The following is a 19,994-nucleotide window of genomic DNA, read 5'->3' on the forward strand; positions in this document are numbered from 1 at the left end:
CCATAGGAAAGAAATTTGATGGGGAGTTTCCAAATCCCTGTCAAGTAAGTGGAACGGTAATGTCACTGTCTTCTGTCACCCATGCTTGCAACCTCGGTGCCATCTTGGATTACTGTTGTACTTCTCCCCAGTGTAATACACAGATTGTCACTAAATCCTGTTACTTCATTAACATCTCTAAAATTTATATCTTCCTCTCTCTGTTCTTATTGTATCCATGCATTAGTAGTCATATATTGATTAGTTTTGCCTCCTCCAGGCCTCCTAAATGCTGTTGCTAAAATTATCTTTCCCTACTGCTCTGACCATTTCACTTCTGTCTTGGAATCCCCTCAGTGGCTTCCCTTACATCACCTTCAAAGTCCATTACGACTCCACTCCCCTTAAATCTCTGTTTACACTTTCTCCCCCACTCCCCCCCAGCCTACCCAGTGAGACTCTGTATTATTTTTGCAAGAAAATGAAAATAGAAATTTCTAACTACATGGGTAGCAGTCTGTCCCTTAGATCTTTTAAAATGCATTTTTTTAGACTGTCTCGTAGCTTTAGATGCCCCTAAAATTCCTAGAATATTATTTACTACTTTCAACCTTTCCAGGCAGGCTAGCACCTCTGGGTCCTCTAAGATATTAATTTGTACTGAATAAAGACTGAGGGCCTATTCCTTTTGTTCAATAGTATTAATATAAATCAGGTTGGTTTAGATGTAGATTACTAATGAAAAAAGATAAAGTACCGGTATATTAAATTTGGCAAATTTGTTTACATGGGTATTGTAAAGCTTCTGTGCTATGTAACTAGATGATTTCTTAATGTACATAGGTAAGTACATCACAATGGCTATGTAACTGTTGCATTTGTTTTCTGTGTAGTGCAGCTTTAAGTATCAAAGAACACTTCTGTCTGCAGAGACACAGACTATGTCTACAATGCAGTTGGAGATATGATTGCAGGATAAAGTAGACTAGCTAGCTTTAGGTACCAAAAGCAGTATAGCCACAGCTGCACAGGCTGTAATATGGGCTAGTCCAGTACAAGCCTTCCAGGGAGTCTGGGTATATACTTGGGTATGTACCTTTGCTGCATCTCATGCTACCATGTCTTCACTGCTCTTGGTACCTGAGCTAGCTAGATTAAAGCTTGTTCAGATACATCTACTCACGCTGCAGTCACACCTCCAAGTGCAGTGCAGACATACTTGCAGTCATTTTAAGAGCCAGAATTGCTGCACCCTACTAAAGAGACTCTGTGCTCTCTTATGAGATTTTCTATTTGAACTTTGTTTTTCTTTTGACTTTCAACTAAAATAAGTCATCTGGTCTGAAAGTATACATTTTGTTCTTTCTAAATAGAAACAGTGACCTCTATAAAGTACTATCTGCATATACAGTTTATGCATTGTCCCCAGTTTCAATGATGTCTTCATTTTATTCTAAGCCATCACCATTTCCAATGGTGGTCTTGGATTTTGTTCCGGAAGTGCTTCTGGATTTTTACAAGTGTGCTGATTGTCATGAGAGTATGTAAAAAACAGAAACAGGGATCAAAGGGGTTTTTGTTGTTTCCTAGATAAGTAGCTGGTGAATGAGAGCCAAGTACTTAGACTCAGCTTTTCCAAGGTGTGTCTGTTCTGCCAAACCTTGGTCCCTGGGTTTTCAGTAGTACCTCTCTAAACTTTTCTCATACTAGTTAATAATTCAGTGTACTAACTTAAGCCCTGTTCTGCTGTCCAGTGAAGTAAATGGGAGAACTCTCACAGGCTGCAAAATTGAACCCTTATATGTGCATTCTAAAAACAAGTCTCTCAGACTTGCTCATTCTATAAAGGCAAAACTAACAAATCAGGTTACAAAGCACACATCATGTACTCTTTAGACAGTGTTTGTTGGGTTATAGTTATTTACCCTGTTTGTTATTGCTAGGCAACATCTAATGAGAGGAAATAGAAGGCTTGATTCTCCACTGCCCTATTACTTGTGGAGTCATTTACAGCTATGCAAAATGGGTGTAAAACCTTGCCAAATCAGAATAGTGTAGATCAGTGGTTCTCAAAGTCGGGCTGCCGCTCGTTCAGGAAAAGCCCCTGATGGTCCAGGCTGGTTTGTTTACCTGCTGCATCTGCCGGTTCAGCTGATTCTGGCTCCCACTAGCTGCGATTCACCATCTCAGGCCAATGGGTGTTGCGGGAAGCAGCACAGGCCAAGGGATATGCTGGCCACCGCTTCCCACAGCCCCCATTGGGCTGGAGCAGCTAACCGCAGCCAGTGGGAGCTGCAATTGGATGAACCTGCAGATGCGGCAGGTAAACAAACCGGCCCGGATCACCAGGAGCTTTCCCTGAAGGAGCGGCGGACCAGCTTTGAGAAGCACTGGTGTAGATGTCAGTGAGAATCAGCCCCTAATGTTTTTGCTATTGCATATGTAAAATTTGGCTAAAATTACAAAAGCAGTATGCTTATCTATATTGCAGAGCTTACTATTTACTTGCAAGATTGCACTACAATTTAACAATATATGAACAGAATATAAGTAATAAATTCTGTTTTGAGAAATACTTAATCTGCTAAACAGAACTGGTTGAAGCCAATGTGATCTTTGCTGAAATATTTGGAGAAAACAGTATTGCCTGTGTTCCAGTAATTGTGCATTCAAATGCTGCAGCAGGGTGTGGGCTCATAATCATGCTGGCAGTGCCACTTGGAAGGAGAGCTGTTTTCCCTCCCCACACACACATACAAAGGGCATTTCTAAACTTAGATCATCCCCTTACTCACTCTGGGAAAGTGATGTAGGAGCTTTCTGCCTCAGTTTTTCCATCTGTAAAATGGGTAGAATAAGCAAACGTTAATTTCATTGGCCAAATATAGACCAAGAAGCTGTAACTTATAGAAAAGTAGGGCTTGAATGGGACCTCAGGATGTCATCTAGTTCATCCCCCTGCACAGAGGTAGGACCAAAAGATACCTTGGCCATCCCTGATAGGTGTTTATCAACCTGTTCTTTAAAACTTCCAAAGATGGGGATTCCACAACCTCCTTTGGCATCCTATTCTAGCGCTTAATTATCCTTCTAGTTAGAAAGTTTTTCCTACTATCTAACCAAAATTTCCCTTGCTGAAGATTGAGCCTATTACTTCTCGTCCTCTTTATAATAACCTGTAGCATATTTGAAGACTCTTTGTCAGATCATCCCTCAGTCTTCTTTTCTCAAGATTAAGCATACCCAGGGCTTTTTTGTGTGTGTTTGTTTTTTTGTTTTTACCTTTTCTCATATAAAAGGTTTAGAAACCTGACCTCATTTGTATTGCTCTCCTCTGGATGTTCTCCAATTTGTCCACATCTTTTTTAAAGTGGAGCATCCAGAACTGGACACAAAATTCCATCAGAGGCCTCACCAGTGACGAGTGGAATGGAACATTTACCTCACCTGTCTTACATGCAACATTCCTGTTAATATACCCCAGAATAATATGAACCTTTTTCACAACTGTATCACACTGACTCATTCAGTTTGTGATCCCCTATAACTTCCCAGATTCCTTTCAGCAGTACTACTGCCTACTCAGTTATTCCCCATTTTGTATTTATGTATTTGATTTTTCTTTCCTATACGTAGCACTTTCCACTTGTCTTGACTGATGTAAATTTCAGACCAATTCTCCAATTTATCAAGGTTCTTTTGAATTCTAATCCTGTCTTCCAAAGTGCTTGTTTGACTTCATCCACAAATTTCATAAGCCTACTCTCCACCCCATTATCCAAATTATTAATGAAAATATTGAATAATACTGGACCCAGGACAGACCCTGGCAAGACTTCACTAGATACATCCTCCCAGCTTGACAGCCAACCAAGTTTTTTATCCACCTTATCGCAATTTCATCTAGACCACACCACTCAGAAAAATGTCATATGGCACTGTGTCATAAGCCTTACCAAAATAAACATAGATCATGTCTACTGCTTCCTCCCTAACCACTTGGCCAGTAACTCTGTCAAAGAAGGAAATTAGGTTGGTTTGGCATGAGTTCTTAACAGATCCATACTGATTATTACTTATCACCATATTATCTTCTAGGTGCTTACAAACTGATTGTTTAATAATTTGTTTGTGTATCTTTCCAAGTATTGAAGTTAGGCTGACTGAATCTATAAGTCCCTGAATCCTCTTTGTTCTCCTTTTTCACCCAACTTGCGTGCCACCTTCAGATTTACAACCAAGTCCTCTCTCTTGGTCAGAATCAAATTTAAAATAGTTGCCCTGCCAGTTATTTCTGAAACAAGATGTCCCCAGCACATTCCAAGAATTTTTTTTTGACATTTTGTGTTTTACTGTATTACTTTTCCAATATATCTGGCTAGTTAAAGTTCCCCATGACTACATGTCTGGTGTTTTGGCTATTTCTGTTGTTCTAAAAATGCCTTATCTGCCCTCTCCTCTTGATTTGGTGGTACATAGTAGATCCCCTAACATGGTCACCCCTTTTTTTCCCTTTTGTCTTCATCCAGAGGCTTGTGTATGTCTATGTATATATTTTTACATATATTCTGCATTCGTTTATTTAGACATCTTTACAAATCTCACAGCTGTGAATTTCACAAGTGCCACATTTTTTCCCACTAAAACTAGCATTCTAAAACTATTAGTAGATGTCCAGAAAAACACATTTAACTCTAGGGAAGAGGATAATAGGTCCGTTTAAGTCATTGTAGCCAGTTAAGATGCATGTATAATCTGACTGGATAACATTACTCCAGAGTTCCCTGAAATAATAAATATAAATTTACTAACATAAAGTGTCACATGACTGTTTTCCATCAGCCATGAACCAGGATGTTCCTCAAGTAAAAATAATTTTGTAGGACTTTTGAGAGGCTTAAGTAAAGTACATTGAGATCCTTGAATGAATGGCACTGCACACTCGCCAGGATATTAATATATAAATTCTACCCCTGGAGCCAGACCCATCCACTGGCAGAATTTGTCTCTCTGCATAAGACACCAAACTAAAATATTTTACGTCAATATCTGATGGCTGTCCAAGTAGAAGCTGCACAATGTGCAGTGTGACCCTCAATTTTCTGGCCAGTATTCCATCTGTCAGTAAAATGAATTGCTAAGTGCCAGTGAGAAATTGCTGAATGCCTACGTAGTTACTTTTCTACCACCTGGCTTATGATTGTAAAGTGTTTTAAGTGTACTTTGAGTAAGTAAGGCATGATCTAAAGTGGAAATCTTCTTTCTATATCTTATTAGTTCGAAAACAAGATGGTTTTATTCATCATTATTTTGTTCTTTTATGTGCATAACAAAGAACTATAAAACTAACATGTAGGTGAAGATTCATCACTGTAAGCATGGTTGCAATATAATGCTGCAAAATTTCAGTCAGTAACTGTTCAAAATGACAATTTATACTGTGTACTGCGTTTGTATATTTATTTAATTCTCACAATCTTTTTAATTAAGTTAAAGTGCAGAGATGGAGTTTATTAGGTTAAAAAACAAATGGCACAAAATAATGTTCATTAACCATAATTTAAAATTATGGGCCCAATTCTCTAATTCATCCAAACTGCGCTTGGCCCCCTCAAATCTGTTTTATGCCAAAGGTGCTTTAAACTATCTTTAAGCTACCCTGAAGTTATGGCTGTGCTGGGCCTTAGTGTAAATTAGAGCCCATGGCCCCATATAGCCATTCTGGCAGTCAGAGATCATCAGCATGCTGGTATGCCCCGACTGTGCCCTTTTTCCTTGTTTAAGCCCCCTACACTTGAGTCTAGCAGAGAGGAAGGTATAGCAGTGCCAATGGTGGTTCTCTGCCACTGAAAGCTTTTCCTATCCACAGGGAGCTTCCAGGGGGCTAGAATGTGTTCAGCAATGCACAGCTGCTTGAGCAATGCCAGGATCTGGCCCTGAATGTACAGTTATGTTCATATCTATCAAAACAAGGATGGCTTATGTTTTACTATTTAAGCATCTCTAATTTTCAGTTTGTCACTAATTAAGAAAGATATCTGATTTATTTAATTCATTTAAGTTAAAATACAGTAATTCAGCAATCATAAACAAAATGGGTAATAGTTATTAACTGTAAAAAATGTGACTGACTTTTGAGTGTTCAACCACTGCATAATTAAAGATTACTTATAGTGTGATTAATTGATTCAGGATGGTTCCTGCTGAATAATTACATTCAACAAAGACATGTCAATACAATTTACTACTATTTCTCACTTTCCACTGCATCACGTATAGTGGTTTTAGATGCACAAACTACATTAACTGACACAGAAAATATATAAGTAAGGATGTGAGTGTGTCACGGACTTTCTGGAACCTCTATGACTTCCACAGCTGCAGTGGCCAGTGCCGCTGACCCCAGGACCACCCAACCAGCTAGCCCTGGGGCCAGCTGCTGGGGCAGCCCAGGACCAGCTGCACTGGCTGCTGCTGGGATGACCATAGGTGGGCTGCCATATCAACAGTGGTTCTGGGGGCAGCGATGGTCCCGGAGGCCATTGGAGCAGTGGTCCCAGGTGGCCTCAGAGCAGTGGGCAGCTGGGGATAGTCAGACTGCGCCACCGGAGCAATGGCCAGCCATTGGGCTCCCCCAGAGCAGCAGCTGAGAGTCCCAGAACAGCTAAGATTTAGTCGGGTATTTATAGTAAAAGTCTTGGACAGGTCACAGGCCTTGAATTTTTGTTTATTGCTCATGACCTGTTCATGACTTTTACTAAAAATACCTCTGACTAAGTCTTATACATAGATCTAAGAAGAGAACTATGAAGTTCAAAACTTCCACCAGAAGTTTGTCCACTGAAAGGTATTTCCTTACCCACCTTGTTTCTTCCAGAAAATTTAGATTTTTGCTTGTGGGGGAGGAGCCAGAACTATCATCTATTATCTTTTGACTTCATTTCAGAGTTAGATTGGATATAGTAAATTGATTCATTGCTATACATGGTATGAATCAAAAATATTTTTGAAAATAATCTTAAGAAAGATATTAAGAGGCCAATATGGCACCATCAGGAGCTCTTTAGTTACATGAAAATAAAAATGGAATTCTATAAGTAGTGGAAACACAGCAAAATTGCTAATGAGGAATACAAAAGAATTGCACAGGGATGTAGGGACAAAATCAGAAATGCAAAGGTATAAAATGAGTTTCTCTTAGCAAGAGACAAAGACCAACAGAAAGAGGTTCTATAAATTCATTAGGAAAGATGAAGGAAAGTGCAGGTCCTTTACTTAGTGAGGAAGCATAGCTAACAATGAATGACATCAAAAAGGCAGACAGTGGGCAGCTGGGTTGTGCTTCAGTCTTTACTGAAAAGATAAATTGAAAAGACAAGGGGAAAGAATGCAAGCCAAAACAAGGAAAGAACAGGTTAAAGAATATTTAAATAAGTTAGATGTATTCAGTTTGGCAGGGCCTGATAAAATTCATCATACAATATTTAGGGAATTACCTGAAGCAATCTTGGAACCGTTAGCAATTAAGTTTGAGAATTCATGGAGGACAAGTGAGGTCCCAGAGGATGGGAGGAGGAGAAACATACTACCTATCTTTAAAAAGAGGAACAAAGAGGACCTGGAGGATTATAGACCAGTCAGCCTAACTTTGATATCTGGAAAGATACTGGAACAAATTATTAAACAACCAATTTGTAAGCACCTAAAGGTTAATAAAGTTTTAATAATACTACCCAGGGTGGATTTGTTAAGAACAAATCATACCAAACTAACCTTGTTTCCTCCTTTGACATGGTTACTGGGATAGTGGATAAGGGGAAGCAGTAGGTGTGAGCTGTTTTGATTTTAGTAAAGCTTTTGACGTGGGTCCATATGACATTCTCATAAGCAAACTAGGGAAATGTGATCTAGATGAAATTATTATGCAGTGGGTGAAAAACTGGTTGAAAGTTACTCAAGTAATTAGAAAAGGTTTCCTATCAAAATGGGAGAACATATCTAATTGGGAGTCCTGTTGGTTTGGGTCCAGTAGTGTTCAATATTTTCATTAATGGCTTAGATAATAGAGTGGAGAGTAGGCTTATAAAATTTGTGGATGACACCAAACAGTGAGGGGTTGGAAGCACTTTAGAGATAAGGATTAAAATTGAAAACAACCTTGATAAATTGGAGAATTGTTCTGAAATTAACATCAGTTAAGACAAGTGGAAGGTGCCACACTTAGGAAGGAAAAATCAAATGCACGAATACAAAATAGGGAAAAACTGACTAGGCAGTAGTACTGCTGAAAAAGGATCAGGAGCTTATAGTGGTTCACAAATTGAGTACGAGTCAACAGCACGATGCAGTTGTGAGAAAGGCTAATATAATTCTGGGCTTTATTAATAGGAGTGTTGTATGTAATACAGATGAGGTATTCTTCCGCTCTGTTTGTCACTGTGAGACTTTAATGTGTCCATTTGCACCACCTTTTAAAAGATGTGGACAAACTGGAGAGAGTCCAGAGGAGAACAATGCAAATGATAAAAGGTTTAGGAAAACTAGACCTCTGAAGAAAGGTTTAAAAAATAAACTGGGCACATTTTGTCTTGAGAAAAGAAGAGTGAGGGGATTCCTAATAAGTTTTGAAATGACAAGAAGAAGTAATGGGCTTAATCTGAAGCAAGAGAGATGTAGGTTAGGTATTAGGAAAAACTATAAAGAATAGTTAAGCAAAGTAGGCTTACAAGTGCTAGCTCAATCACTTTTATGAAAAGGTTAGATAAACTCCCATTGGGATGGTCTAGGTATCCTTGGTCTTGCCTCAGCACAGGGGATAGTACTGGATGATCTTTCAAGGACCCTTCCAGCCTTACATTTTGATTATTCTGTGATTACATGATTATGCTAATACATTTACCTTTGACTGCTGAATCTTACAATAATTAAAGTCTTTTATAGAGCAACATTCAAAGCACATTCCACTGTGTGCGCCAATCTTATACTTGAAAAAATGTCAAGGACTCATGCTTATTCCTTACTGCCTGTACCTGCAAAATAGCTAGATATACAAAAGTCTCTTACAGTGAAAGGGCTCTGCAAGCAAGGGGAGATGCACACTCCCCCAGCCTGTGGTGTATTCTGCACCAATCACCAGCCCAGTATCTGGGATTCCAGAATAAGGAGCTGGTGATAACTTGGTAGCAGATGCACATAAAAGTTTGGAAATGAAATAGTTTTTTCAAGGTTTTGTTTTTAGTTGGTGTATAAGAGAGATTACTTGATTTAAGCATTCAGGAAAATAATATTACCAGGTACTGAGAAAATAACCTCTCAACTATATCAGAAACAATGTAAAATCAGGAAAACATGTATTCAATAACTATGCAACAGGATTGGTTGAGCAAGGCTGCCAAGAGTTCAGCTGCAAGTGATTCCAGGTTTGATGCATGACTCTGGGATGCATTGTACATATATAATAGTGATTCAGGCACTCTCTGGAGCCACTGACTGCTATATTCCAATACCACCCATGAAACGAAGGAATTAGTGATCCCCTGAATCTGATGGAGTTTTTGGAACTACTAGTTAGGAAAGAACCCTTCCCAAATCTGATCCAGAGTGTCAGTAGCTTCAGATGAGGCAGCCTGGGTCAGTCAGGAGGAATTTGGGAGCTAGGATTTATTCAGCTGCCAACAGAAGTGAACTGTGCAAAGGCAAAAACAACAAGGAGTACTTGGGGCACCTCAGAGGCTAACAAATTTATTTGGACATAAGCTTTCATGGGCTAAAACCCACTTCACCATTAGCCCACGAAAGCTTATGCTCAAATAAATTTGTTAGTCTCTAAGGCCTTGGCTATACTTGCGAGTTACAGCACAATAAAGCAGCCCTGGGCACCCTAGCTCACTCCCCGTCCACACTGGCAAGGCACGTAGAGCGCTCTGACTCTGCAGCTACAGCACTGCTGGTACTCCACCTCAGCAAGTGGAATAATGTTGCTGCGCCCCCACTGGAGTGCTGTGGCGCCAGTGTGAACGAGGTGTTGCGTTACTGCGCTGTGATCAGCCTCCAGAAACATCCCATAATCCCCTTAAGTCGAGTGGCCACTCTTGTCGTTGTTGTGAAATCAGTTGCAGGAATGCAGAAATGCCCTTTCAAAGCTCCATTTTGAAATATCCGGCTGCTTATCAGCTCTGAGAAAAAGCAAACATTTATTGTTTGAGTGAGTGAAAGAGAGGTGGGGGTGGGTTGGAGAGAGGGGGATCTGAACTTACAGGACAGTATGCTGACACACTCTCAGCGCCCCAAAAACACACTCTCTCTCCCCCAATATACACACAACATATTCCCTGTCACACTCCACCTCACCCCTCATTTGAAAAGCATGTTGCAGTCACTTGCATGCTGGGATAGCTTCCCATAATGCACTGCTCCCAATGCTACTGCAAGTGCTGCAAATGTGGCCAGGCCAGTGTGCTTGAAGCTGTCAGTGTGGACAGACTGCATCACTTTCCCTACTGTGCTCTACGAAAGCGGGTTTAACTCATAGCACTCTACATCTGCAAGTGTATCCATGCCATTAGGTGCTACAAGTACTCCTAGGTGTTTTTGCTGATACAGACTAACACAGCTACCACTCTGAAACCTGTGCAAAGGTAGTTAATCCTTGTCTGGAAATGTTGGCTTTTTTACTATGTTTGGAGATACAACATACAGAATATATTTATTTGGGCGTTGATGTGCACTCCGATATGCCACTACATCATGGGCCTTTTTGCTGCTACCTAGGGAGCAGCAGATAAGTGCTACTTACTGTCTCAACAGGTCCTGTTCAGCATGGTATCCTACAAAAAGCAGCCAGTGCTACATTACATAGCTTACTTATTCAGTGAGGATAGTGAACAGATGGCTTCCTTCTAGGGATATACAAGAAGAATTCCTGTATGGGCTCAAACCCTATGGCCGACATTCTGAGAAGATTTGTGCACCATGTAAGGCTGTTTTTCATGTAATTTGGACTGAGAAAAGAGGATAACAATATATTTTCCAGCCTTTATTTATTTCTTTATTGGCTGTGCAAGACACATTGTGCAGAAAGAAGGTGCAGAAATCCAAAAAGGAAGGTGTAAAGTAAAAAGAGGGGGAAAATGGGAAATTTTGAAAAACACAATAAAGAATATTAAGAGAGAAACATGATAGGGTAGAGAACTTTGTTATATAATGGAGATTTATTCTGTACTCATATAACCAATTAAACAGAGATGGACATGAACCGAAATCCTTTATCCAGTTCTCCTCCCCTATATGGAAGCTATATAGGGGAAGAAATTCAGATGCAATACCAGTCAAAATTGTGCAGTTTGGGCCTCTCTGAAAGCAGAATCTGAAATCTGACCAGTCCCTAAATTCAGTAGGGTTCAAAACCTGAACCCAAACTGAGATCCTTGTTTTGGAGCTCAGGTTCAACTCTACAATAAACAAAGCTAACAGTAATTTTAGCAGCATATATAAGAGGAAATATCAAGAGGGTGGCCTTTTTTTGAAATTCTTTTTTTACATACTACACACAAACACTTTTTCCTTTGACAATCAGATACGCATGCATTTTCATTCCACCTGATACAAGGGAAAAACACTTTCCATTTACTATTTCTAGAATCGTATGTCTTTGTGACACCCTAGGAAAAGTAGAACATGTTATTTCAAACCCCTTTATATTGAACTAGATTAGAAAACTCTCAAGATTTCACTTCAGTAGGCCAAATAGTAGTGTTTAGTCACCTTCTACACCAGCAGTTCCATCTTTTGGGCATTGAAATTGATTTTTCTCATCTTAGCATTTGAAGATCCAGAGTGTGCCCTTTGCCCCATCGCCTGAGAGTGTACAGTGGCACGAACAGCAGAGGAAGTGGAGGCAGCAGCTTTTCGGGCACCAGAAATGGCAGCATCAGGAGCATCAGTACGAGTAGACTGTGTTGAGGTAGTTCTCCTGCACTATACTATGAAACCAAACCATTTTGGTATACTACATGCTGATGGAGGCTGCCTCTTTGTTTCTGAATATTGTGCAAAATATTTGTTCTCTAATTAAATGTTGCGTAGTTTTCCTATGTGGTTTAAAGGGGAAAATCCCACTTTCCTTATTTGAACCTCTGCTTAATTATACACTTGGCCCAACCTCTGCAACATGTTGTTGCACAGCTGTGCATTTTGCAGATTAATATTCCTAATTGCCATGCAACCAAAGCAGGCGTTATGCTTTCTTGATTGTGTAGACCTAAAAAATAATATTTATAATAACAATAATTCTAAATGGCAATAAGAGACCCATGCAAACTTAATGCTGGAGGACAGTTACTTAACTTTAATATGAGAACTTCTAGAGTTATTTAAAGTCTTCAGAGACAAATCACTTACTTTAATATTTTGTCATAGTCCCTGATGACATTTATTGATTCTCGATTGATTGTTATTTCAGAGTACAAAATCCTGAGTTTTCCAATTTGCCTACATTGAAATGGGTGTTGCATTATCACTTTTTTGTGATAGCTATCTTTATTCACCTGTAAGAATGTTTTCTATCTGATGAAAATTAATTTTTAATTAAACATATTGGATTATCTGTGAAGTCCAGATAAAATATATTCAATAATATATAATGCATTAATTTACACATGGCTTAGCTTTATACAGTACATACACCATCTTATACTGTATGAATCAGTGGTTTTCATTTTTGTCATTTGCAAACCCCTATAAAATTTCAAATGAAGATGTGGATGTCTTTGGAAATTTTAGACATCATATCATTGTTCTATGGTAACAATAACCTTTTGCAGACCCCTTAAACATAGTGTGTGGACTCCCAGAGGTCCATGGACCACAGATTGAAAACCACTGGTATAAATGATATATATTGTTTTGAGGTTCATTTTATAGCTGATACTGGCTTCACATGTAATTCGTTAGTTGGTATGCAAATAAACTGATGTGTGAGTTTTACTGGGTGTACATGGTAACACTTTCATTAGTACTAGTTAAAATATAACTACACTGCATTGGGAAAAGTAAGCTAAATTGCAGGTTTTACAAAGTAAATTTAAAATTGTATCATGAGATAATTATAAAGTTACACGGTAAGTCCTAAAGTGCAAGGACCTGAAGGGAATGTATTTTTGATTGTGAGATCATTAACAAATTAAAATCTATACAAAGGTGTTATGAAAACAACTTACATATTATTTGGAAATAATACATCAGCAATGAAGGCAACATTGTTGCTTTTGGTTGCTTCTCATTTCCCAAGCAATAATGGCTTCCATTTATCACTATCTAGCACAAAAATTTCACCTTGTATCCAGCTGGATAGGAAAATGGTGTATGTCATACCCTAATTCCCTATATTTTAACTGACAAAAATAACAAGATATAGCAGGTATGCATTAGTTCCATGGCAATTATGTTGTATTTATTACCAGATAAATGTAAGCTGTCCTGATACATTGATTCTCATTCATGATTTTACCACATTTATAGATGCTGTTGTTTTTCATGAGTATATAGTGCTTTGTATGTGGAAAAACTTGAATCTAGTGAAAAGTATGTATTCTAAGGGCCAAATGCTTCTTTCCATAATCACCATTTTAAGCCCATGGGAATACTCATCATAACTAAAGTGACCAGGATTTGGCCAGTAATGTGGATGTTTGTGTCTATTAAATGTAAATCTGGACCAGGTTTGCAGCTTATTTAAAATGTTTGGGGTATGACCGCTATGTGCAAGCTAACAAAAACAATCAGAGTAAACTTCACATGGGGATTAGTAATTTCTTAGGTTTACAATAAAATTTTATATTTAATGCCAATGACTTCTACCACTTGAATCATAATTTATGGAGTGTGAATGTTGTTAATATCACTGTAATAATTGCTGATGTTTCATCAACTGTAAAACAAACATTCCGAAGTACTAATTTATTTAGTTTTTCACATAGTTTCAATTTTACAGAAGTCTGCTTTCCCACTGCTGTGTATAGGAGTGACATGCCTGATCCTCTGCCTATTGAAGTTGATGGCAAAACTTCCATTGCCTGTGGAAGCATAGGGTCAGGCCCTCTCGTATAAATCTGACACTTATATATGAATGGAAGAATAGACTCTTTAAATCTAGTGCAGCCTGGATAAACATTTATGTCAAAACTTTACTAAAACCTTTGTATACAGTTTGTCACAATAATTGCATGAGATCTTCTAAGCAGTGAGTATTAAACTAAGCATTAGTCTTGAGTGCCCCTTTACAATGCCATCTTTGATGTAGTAAACCTCATTAGAAATTTGATTAATTCTTCATACAAGAGATATATAATGATTATATAAAATAACTTGTAAATACTGCAAAGTACAATGAATGTGTATAATTCCATTAAGTGCAATAAAATTACTATATAGCATTGTGCAATATATTTTTATATATTATAAACCAGTGGAAATTGTCCTGTCACCTCTTCAAAAAACTTATAATTTCTTAAGTTGTTTGCTTGACGATGGTCATCACTAATTATGCAAAATATTGCTTAAACGGTATATTTCTGAGCACATTTTGCAATAATTTTATGCAGAAGTTAAAGTTCTAGAAAACAAGTAAATTTTCAAAGACATCTGTCTGTGAGACTGAAAATAATGTACAATAAACATAGGCTTTTTTATGTATACTTTTGCAGAACAAACTAGACTGTAGAATTAATTGCGCCTTTAAAATATCAACTTCATCTTACTTGAGAAGAGTTTGTGTTAAACATAAATTTTAAAAAATATAAAAATAGCATATTGCTATTTGTTTGCTGGTGCCAAGTTAGCAGGTATTTTCAGAATGATAAAGGTATTTTTCCGTGGAGCATTTGTTGTCAGCATAGCGCATGATGGAGCATAAACACTCACAATTTTTAATTCCTTAAATATTGAATGGTAAAGGTACAGAAATAATTACCTGTGAGAAACAAAATTTTATATTAGAATGTAATATTAACTGTCAATGGAAAATTTAAGAGCCAAGCATTTTCTCTTTTCACATGTGAAGGCATTGTACTAAATTATGTATGTACATGTAGTGTATAATACTGCTGAAAAACTGTAATGACAAACAAAGGCATGTTACCAGGTAGTGTAAATAACTGTATCCTTGGGATACTAATTTTACATTTTGAAGTATGTTTCTATGGAAGTAAAAGCCTTTTTATAATATTAAGAAATGAAAGATGCTATGGGGGAGGTGTTCAAAGAACTCTCATAATTCACAAAGGTTGCATTCATCATTTTCAAGGTCATTCTGAGAGCTTGTACAGTATCTTACTGCTTGAGGGACTGATAATCTGTATAAGAGCTGAATCTTTTTCATATGATTTATACAAGATGCTTCCATCCACAAGGAATAGTTGGCAAGATGCTAGAAAATTAAATGTAATCATTATTCAGAAACTAATTCCAGTCTTGCAGACTCTTTCTGCTAGGGTAGCTCATACTAGTCTGAGGAGTTCCATTGATATCAATGGGATTCCTCATGGTACTAATGCTATCGTTAGTATTGAAAACTTGCACCAGTGTAACTAATGACAAAATTCTGATTAAACTAAACTGATTTAAACATATCTACACTAAAAGTGTGAACTGGTTTAACTAGATCAATTATAAATTGATTTAGGTAGACTGGTGCAAATTTTCTAGTTTAGACAAGCCCTTAGGCAGTTGGGTATAGTGAGTTACAACTCATCAGAAAGCTAGTAATAATTGTTCGTTGTTTTCATATTTCTTTCTTTTTTCAAACTTTCTGCCCTTTGTTTAATTGAGTTTCATTTTCCTGGATATGTGGATTTTGGTTAGATTTTACATGACATTTTCCAGTCAGAAATACAATACAGTGAGAAGTCATGAAGAGGAAAGGGGATGCAATTTTAGATGGAATTTTATTGCAGAATAAAACTGGAACAAAATAATTTTGGGGAGGGGATTTAAAGCACCCATTTAATTGAGATGATTTCATTACCTTTTAGTGCTTTGTTCTGTCTTGAATGACTCCAACTTTTTGTCAAAATAACCTTGCCTGTTAAACATTTAATGTGGAAAAGTACAATCTTTTCATCACTCCTTCGGGTTTTAAATCAGTTGCAGTTTTAATGAATGTGCATTTTAAGAACAAAACTTTATTAAGGGACAAGTTGGAAGTTGGGGTACAGCATAGAACAAAACCAGTCTCACCCCATTGCGTAACTAAGGGCTTGTCTAAACAGTATGGTAATGTGCTGTATGGAGTGGAGGGTGATTTCTAAAGTGCACTAATGTGTTACTCATTGATTGGTCCCAGTAGACCCTGCTGGTGCACACTAAAAGTTCCCTAGTGTGCTTTTATGCAGTACTGTTTGGAACAATACTATGTTAAAGGGAACTAGGGAACTTTTAGTGCACACCAGCAGGGTCTATGGTGACCATAGTGGGAAGAAGAAAGAAATGAGAATGTGAGCTGTAACAGTGATATGCACATCCTAAAATGATGAGTGATCAACAAGATGTAGTTGATTTGCAGGTTTAAGGGACTGGCGGAGAGGTGGGGGGTGTCTGAGATTTTACTAATTTGGAAATGAAGAAAAATAGTAAGAGAACAATGAACACATAGAAGAAAACCATATGGAAGGCACAGAGGTTAAAGAAACAAGTGAAGATGATTTAATAATATAAAGACACGTCCTACAGTCCTTGCTTTGGTGAAAATTCCAATAACACTAGAGTCAAAGGACTGTAGGATTTGGCTAATATATTGAGGCTTCCAAACAAATGGTTTAATTAGTCTTGTATTGATTACTTTATCTTGCTTAACTCCTTCTAAATTTGAAAATGTTGTAATTTATATATTATATTGTAAGTGTAATGTAAAGGCTTATGAGCTATGCAACTGATACATGTGAGGGGAGATACTAATTTGATTCGCTGCTGGAGCATTTGTCTCAAAATCTAGAGCAGAGCGAGCAAACTACGGCCCAGGGGCCACATCCGACCCTCCAGATGTTTAATCTGGCCCTCAAACTCCTGCTGGGAAGCAGGATCGGAGACTTGCATCGCTCTGCACGGCTCCCGGAAGCAGCAGCATGTCCCCCTTCTGGCTCCTATGCATAGGGGCAGCCAGGGGGCTACGCACGCTTTCCCTGCCCCAAGTGCCACCCCTGCAGCTCCCATTGACCGGGAACCACAGCCAATGGGAGCTACAGGGGTGATACCTGCAGACAGGGCAGCACAAAGAGCCGCCTTGCTGCACTTCCACATAGGAGCCGGAAGGGGGACATGCCGCTGCTTCTGGGAGCTGCTTGAGGTAAGCTCACCAGAGAGCCTGCACCCCAATCCCTCCCATGCTCCAGCCCCTGATTCCCCTTCCCGCCCTCCGAATCCCTCAGTCCCAGCCCAGAGCACCTTCCTGCACCCTTAACCCTTCAGCCCCACTCCAGAGCCCGTAACCCCAGCTTGGAGCCACTTACCGCACCTTGAACTCCTCATTTCTGGCCACACCCCAGAGCCCCAACCAGTGCCCTTATCTCAACCCCCAATTTCATGAGCATTCATGGCCCACCATACAATTTTCATACCTAGATGTGGCCTGGCCAAAAAGTTTGCCTACCCCTGAGCTAGAAATACATTTCAACAGCTTCTCGCTATAAAACATTAATTACTGTATGTTAGAGAGAGATTTGTCTGGCTTCAGGTACATGTTTGTACAGCTTCTATCACAATGGTGTCCTCATCCATGACTTGTGTTCATTGGCATTGCGGTAGTACAAATAATATAATAATAATATTATGTGCACAGTAGTATCAGAATTGTCACACTGGTGTTCATATCCTAACTTAAATGTATGACCCTCATGTATGAGGTTGAAGTTATGCTGAAGGTTAACCAAAGTGTCTGCTTAATTACAGAAATCTAATTAAGCAGATAGCTTCTTAAACTTGGTAGCTGAGCATTTGCTTATCTATTTGCTTCTCACTTTACCAACTTCTTCAAAGAAAACTGATTTATTATTTGTTTGTGACTGTTGTATTCTACTACAAAAGAATAGTATTTATAAAAAAACTTTCTATGAAATAAAAGAAGGCCTTGTCTATATTTGAAGAACTTAAAAATGAAATAAAGTTTCATCTTAATAAATGCATATCAATATTTTCTATCTGACTTTCAGCATAAGGTCAGGTAGATTGCCATATTTTAGATGTAACCTCTTTGATTACCAAATTCACTTCTCACACAATTAGCGTGAAAAATATTGACAGTATAGTGCGCTGTCCATTAGGACTTTTATCATTCTATTCTTTTCCAGTTTAGCCACTAATTACCAATAATCTTTTAGTGGTAATTTCCAGTGTGGTATAAAAGGATGGGCACATCTGTTGTTAGTAGGAGTTATGCATTTTAGCTGTAGTACGTGTCACTGAAAAAATGTACCCAAATAGAAACCCTATTACTTCTTTAAAGGTTTGTTTTATACTTGGTATTGATCTTCCAGAAAAGTAAATGTATCCTATAACAACCAAGCATTATAGAGATACACTTTTATCTCTTATTTAATAAGTAGCTTTTAGATTTGCCACATATTATACAAGATTACCCCATAGCACGTTCTGTCAGAACATAAACACAATGTAAAATACCATCTTGATTTCCATTGAAAAATCATAATGAGAACAATTATACCCATGCGTAATACTTTATTCAAGCTTGTAATGGAACCCCATTTAGATGATTTTACCAGTTAGATTTGTAGATCTGAATTATTCTAAACATTTCTGTATTTATTGGAATTGATGTCAGGTAGCATATAATTGATATTCATTTGTACAAATATATTTTAAAAGAAAGAAATAGAAATTAGCTTATACCAAAACTCCAGAATTAAACACTCGAGAAATTCAGATCTGGCTCTCAGCTTGGTGACTAACCTATGGCTCTCTAACCTCTAAACTTTGGGGAGATTATGAAGGTCGAGACCTGAGTCTTTCTCTTGAATGCATGTAATAATCCAATTATGCTCTACATTAGTAGATTACCATGGTCTATAACTTTACTGCCCATTAATTAAAAAAAATTATATTCAGTAACCTTTTTTTTTTTTTGGTAGAATTGGAATGCCTGTGTGGGAGTATTTCTTAGGAAATGTGGAAGACATAGGCACAAAAATGTTAGGATATGCTGCATACTGGAATCACCATTCTCTCCCTCCTTCCTGTTTCCTGGGGTTGCAGGAAGTAAGCAAACAATCCCTAAACAAAATGTAGTTTACTTCTTCTTTAGCACCAGGCTGGCATTTTGGTCAGGGCTGGGGTGAGGGTGGAGTGTATGTGGGAGTTGTGGCTCCACATACTGCCTGCCTCTCTTGATATCACTTACTTGTTGAGGAGAGCTACTTCCAGTGGCTGCACCAAAGGGAACCCAGAGCCACAATTTAGGTATCTTTAATCTCAACTGCATAGATGATATTGGGGCATGGTCATACTAAAGGAATGTCTACACTTAACTGGGGATCGATGCTGCGGCCATCGATCCACTGGGGGTCCATTTAGCGGGTCTAGTGAAGACTCACTAAATTGACTGCAGATCACTCTCTCGTTGACTTAATGAGAAGTGTAAGGTAAATTGATGGAAGAGTTTAGACACCGCAGTAAGTCCACCTAAGCTATGTTGACTTAACCCCGTAGTGTAGACCTGCCCTAAATCTAATTTTTAATGGATACAAACTGCTCTGTAGTCTCACTGTTATGATTCGGTAGTTGTGATTAATATAACTGACAGTAACGAAGTGAAATAACATCAAGTTTCTATGGGATGGGAATAAATTTTGGTCTAAAGTGAGTTGTTTTCCTTTTTTCATGAGAGGCTAAGGAGATCATACCTCTATGGTGATGTTCAGGCTGCGTGCAGACTCAGAAAGACAACACTGCTTTGGCTACTCAAAGCCCTCTACATTCCAGGCTTAGAGAGGGATTGTCAGGTGTCTTTT

The 19,994-nt window shown here is 38.3% G+C and overlaps 1 protein-coding gene across 11 annotated transcripts in view; it reads left to right on the forward strand.

Moving 5' to 3' along the window:
- The window catches only part of LRRC7 (leucine rich repeat containing 7), a 342,753-nt gene that overhangs the window by 188,806 nt on the left and 133,953 nt on the right, over positions 1 to 19,994 (forward strand). The window contains exon 7 of one of the 11 annotated variants that reach the window (XM_075067711.1): positions 11,799 to 11,937. The exons of 9 other annotated variants lie outside the window; for them this stretch is intronic. In XM_075067711.1, coding sequence (XP_074923812.1) covers positions 11,799 to 11,805 — 7 coding nt within the window. In that variant the 3' untranslated portion in view covers positions 11,806 to 11,937. Of the gene's footprint in view, positions 1 to 11,798; positions 11,942 to 19,994 lie in introns of those variants that run through there. One more of the 11 variants, XM_032778462.2, reaches the window with a different exon arrangement.

The sequence above is a fragment of the Chelonoidis abingdonii genome, chromosome 7 (assembly GCF_003597395.2).
Source record: "Chelonoidis abingdonii isolate Lonesome George chromosome 7, CheloAbing_2.0, whole genome shotgun sequence".
Taxonomy (NCBI): Eukaryota; Metazoa; Chordata; order Testudines; family Testudinidae; genus Chelonoidis; species Chelonoidis abingdonii.